The sequence below is a fragment of the Austrofundulus limnaeus genome, unplaced genomic scaffold (assembly GCF_001266775.1).
Source record: "Austrofundulus limnaeus strain Quisiro unplaced genomic scaffold, Austrofundulus_limnaeus-1.0 Scaffold909, whole genome shotgun sequence".
NCBI lineage: Eukaryota > Metazoa > Chordata > Actinopteri > Cyprinodontiformes > Rivulidae > Austrofundulus > Austrofundulus limnaeus.
The window spans coordinates 78964-83281 of NW_013953311.1; the positions used below are offsets into that span (position 1 = coordinate 78964).

The following is a 4318-nucleotide window of genomic DNA, read 5'->3' on the forward strand; positions in this document are numbered from 1 at the left end:
TCCTTTCAGCTGATTGGCTGGGAGGATAATAAAAGGAAATGAGCTCCACCTGACAGATGAGCGTGCGGCCTGATGGGAGAAGTTTGCTTGTTAGTCCTGCGCTCCAGCCTCGCCGCCACTCCATTCTTTCCTCCTTGCAGATACCTGGTTTTGGCCTGAGAGTTGCCAGCCCCTCTTTTTCTGGTTTTTGGTTGTAGGTTGAGACACTGGACCAGAGGGCAAGGGGAGGTTGCCCTGATCCGACGGTCAACTGCTGGCTGGTTCAGGTTTCCTCCCTCCTTTTTGTTTTGTTTTGAAGTGGGGCTTCCTTTGTTTTGTCCGTACAATAAATCTTGAGCTCTTTTTACAAACACCTTTGTGTCTGGGCATTACTGTATATGTTGTGCGTCCTGGGTATCCTAGAACCCGGGACGTAACATATTTGGGGGCTCGTCCGGGATTGGGGGTTGAAATTTTCTAAATTTTCCCCCTCCATCTATGTTCTAACAAAAATGATAAATCATTAAACACGGATTCTTTTTTCTTTGTGTTTCTACAGAAAAGCGTGATAGTGGACATGTGTGTATAATCATTTCTGAAAGGCTCTGCATTTCTAGTTAACAGACAAAATAAAAAACTTTGCAAACAATTTAAAAATAGTTAAGAAAAATCCCTTTATAGACGGGACCTGAATTCTGCTTGATATGTATCAGTCAAGTCTGAAAAGTAAAGAAAAACAAACATTTAAAAACAAAAAACGTTCAGTTCATTCTATCTTTTTATTCAATGCCATCTTTAAATAATAAGAATCTGTACATCTTTCAAGCAGGTCTTTGACCATTCATTCCCAAATATAACAAACAATAAACAGCTTCCTTAATAACAATAATAATACAGTTGAAGTGCTTAAACAGGCCAACCAGACAGGCCATCAGAGATCATACAGCAACAAAAATAATAAGAATGGTGTACAGAACACACACAGCCTCACACACTGAATCACTCACACTCCTAATCCTCAAACATCCTCTGTAATGCACCATACACCTTTAATAATTAAAGACATTAAAGCAAAACTGCCTGTTCATTCAGAAGCAGCACAAAACAAAACAAAAAAAAGGAGAAATCATTGCAACAGTATTAATACTAAGCTGAACATTCCTCATTAGCTTAATCAGTATCATCTGTCATAAGAATCTTTACAACTGTAAATATACAGGATTCAGCCCCAAACTGGAGTGTTTACATGCTTATCTATTCTGGGCAGTCAAAATCTCCATCCATGGCCGACGTCACGTGTTAGAGCGCCCTCAGTCCAGCAGAGGGCGTCACCAGCTCAGTTCTTGTCTGATAGCTTCCCAGAGGAAGCCAGCCTGTTTTTTTTTGTTTTTTGTTTTTTTTAATTTTAAGTCTGAACAGTATTTTAATGAACCCATGCAGACGACTCAGAGTACCCCAGGGCAAGAAAAAAAGTGTGTCTGGAAAACAAGTCGAGTATTGCTGCATTAAAATCTGTGCAAATTTTAAGAAGACCCGCTTAATTTCCAGGGAAGAGAGAGAGAGACACGGTTTACCGGTTTATGTCTGCGGCCCCGGCAAAGTGAGTCCCGGCTCCAGGCTGGTGTTGGTGGTTGTGGGGGTGGAGGAGGGCGGGAGGCCCTTGGATCCCGAGCACAGCAGCCCGCGGGAGGCTGCGTGGTCCGCGTTCAAGTTCTTGTAGGGGTTTCGGCGCGGCGGTGCTCGGAGGCACACCGAGGGGAAGCGGAGGCCCGCCAGGCAGCAGCCCGGACAGGAGATCACCTCCTCCTGGTCTAGGGAGTGCCCGCTGCCGGAGCCGAAGGGAGACGAGCCGGCCGGGTCGCTGGGAGGGGTGTGGTAGCCGTTGTTGTTGGTGGAGGGAGTGTCGGGGGCCGCGCTCCAGCTGAGCGGTCGACCGTTGTCCAAACTGGAGAGCGGGGGCAGGCACGGGGGCCCGTTGGAGACCGCGGACCCCCAGCCGTTTGAGAAGGGAGGCTTGGGAGGTTGGAAGGGAGTCGAGGAGCAAGACGGAGGAGGAGGAGGTTTGGTGTAAGGAGATGAGGCGAGGTCCTGCGAGTCCGGGGAGCTGGTGCAGTCCATTGGCTCCTCCTCCCCCTCCAAGTCCATGGACAGAGGTTCAAAGGACATTGGGAGACCCGAATCGCCCCCCAACAAACCGTCCTCCTCCTCCCCCGCCCGGCTCACGTGGTCCGTCTCGGACTCCTCGGTGAGCGCGGTGTTCGGCGCCGACGTGAGGTGCGGCGGAGGCGTGCAGGGCAGGGAGTGGCAGCGTCGGTGCCTCCGGGGCATGTCGACGTCGTCGTCAGAACCCGGAACGTCGKTGCAGTCTGGCGGCGGAGGCAGGGTGAAGGTCAGGGAGATGACCGACTTGCTGGGCGTGTCAAAAAGCTTGATCTTGCCGCCCTTTAGGTCCTCCCGCTGGGAAAAGGGGTTGACGCGAGTGGGAGGTGCCAAAGTTATACAAGGCAGCGCGTCCGCAGGATGCAGCATGTCGGACTTGCTGCGGGAGAGACGGGGATCGGACATCAATCCGAGGGACTGCCTTCGAAGGGGGCCGACGACTGGAGAAGCAACTTTATAGGAGAAAAAAAACAAAACCGTGTTGAAGAGATTCACTGTAATTCTGGAGATTTGAATGTAAAAGAATCCCACCGATAATCTGTGGTTCATCCCTTTGCTTTCTCTCAGCTTTCCTCTTCTCCAGCTCTGCTACGATTCCAGAGAAAGATGGACGGAGTTTTGCATTCATCTGATCAGAAACACAAACAGATTCATGAGATTTCAATCTACGTCGTCTCAGAACCAAGAACTTGTAAGACTGTTCCTCCCATTAATGTGACGAGAGCAGCAAATAAATAACTTTTGTTTTTCTTCAGTGTGCTGCAAAGTCAGAACAAAAACGACATCTGTGAAGGTGTACGTGTTAAAAAAATATTTCTTACATTACAGCAAGCAATGGCCAATTCTAGGAAGTCGGGTGGACAGTCCCCCACCATCAGCCGGAAAGCCTCAACATCTAGACCAAAGTCCTGGAACAAATTCAATCAAAACTCGACTTTAAATTCTAAATAAATAAAATACATTTTATGGGTTATAATACATTTATACTTTCTTAAATTAAAAAACAAAACAAAAAAAACATACAATTTACATTTCATGAGTTTTAGTATGAAGCTGTAGTTGCAGTACAGTTAAACTGTCACCAGGGGGAGACATTCTCCTGATTGCAAAGGTCATTTACCAACAAAATGAGTATTTTAACACATTACTGCGCATTCGAATTTTGCTACAAAAAGCAAATACATTTGTATTATTTAGCAGCAGTGAGCTGCTCCTTAGACACAAACTATTCCTGCACTTAGCTTTTGTTGCTTTTTCTAGTTTAAAACAAAATTTTTTGAACAAATGTCTGCTGCAGGAGTAGGTAAGCTGCARAGACGATCACTGCACTCAAACATTTATCACTTTATTTAAATGCTCTGTTGTGATATATTAGGAAGTTTCCTGTTTTACCATCATAACAACCAGCAGAAAGATTTTAAAGTGATAGATTCAACACGTTTCTCGCTTTCAAATTCTGCCGTGGTATGTTGCAACACGTTTTTTTTTTAAATAAAGTTATTATGACACAGAAGATTGCAAAACAGTCATGTGGGAACTATTTTTAAGAGTAGAATTTCATCTAATTTTTTTGCTTATCTTAAAAATCTTCATTTCCAACTCCCCCACAGTGTTTTTGTCAAGACCGGAGGAGTTGCATCATCGAGTTTGGGCAATTTCTGATTAACTGCAGTCTCTTGGATGAGGGCAAATATGTTTCCAAGCTGCTCTTATTGTTGGGCAATACCAGTACAAGACGCTCTACTCACTCCAGACACACAAAAAAAATTTAATTTACAACTTTAACATGAATTCCTCGGCAAACTGCTGCATTACAATTTAATTCGGTTCATTCATATTGCGCCGATTCATAATAAATGTTTTCTCGGGGCACTGTACAAAAGCATCCACACGCATCGGAAAATGCCAAACGTATACCTCGGTGCGCGGCAGGATGTCTGGGTCGGCCTGTATCCTCGCGATGACCTCGCACAAGATAATCCCGTACGCGAACACGTCCACCTGCAAAAACACGACAACACCACRATCAAACTGAATTCCAGCAGAGCTGAAAGATTTGATCAAGTCAGAAACAGACAAACGCTAACGAACAAGCTAACATCAGCAGGTTTTTGTCAGTCCCACCTGTCTCCTAGGGGTGTAAGAAAATATCGATACACTGAAATATCGCGATATTTCA

General features: G+C 45.4%; 1 protein-coding gene across 1 annotated transcript in view; it reads right to left on the reverse strand.

The window, feature by feature from the left end:
• Nucleotides 1-739: 739 nt before the first annotated feature.
• The window catches only part of LOC106533226 (dual specificity testis-specific protein kinase 2), a gene marked incomplete at its 5' end in the record, with an annotated part of 26993 nt that continues 23414 nt past the window's right edge, over nucleotides 740-4318 (reverse strand). Inside the window, 4 exon segments of the mRNA XM_014029465.1 lie at nucleotides 740-2591; nucleotides 2671-2767; nucleotides 2961-3047; nucleotides 4057-4140. Coding sequence (XP_013884919.1) covers nucleotides 1558-2591; nucleotides 2671-2767; nucleotides 2961-3047; nucleotides 4057-4140 — 1302 coding nt within the window. The 3' untranslated portion in view covers nucleotides 740-1557.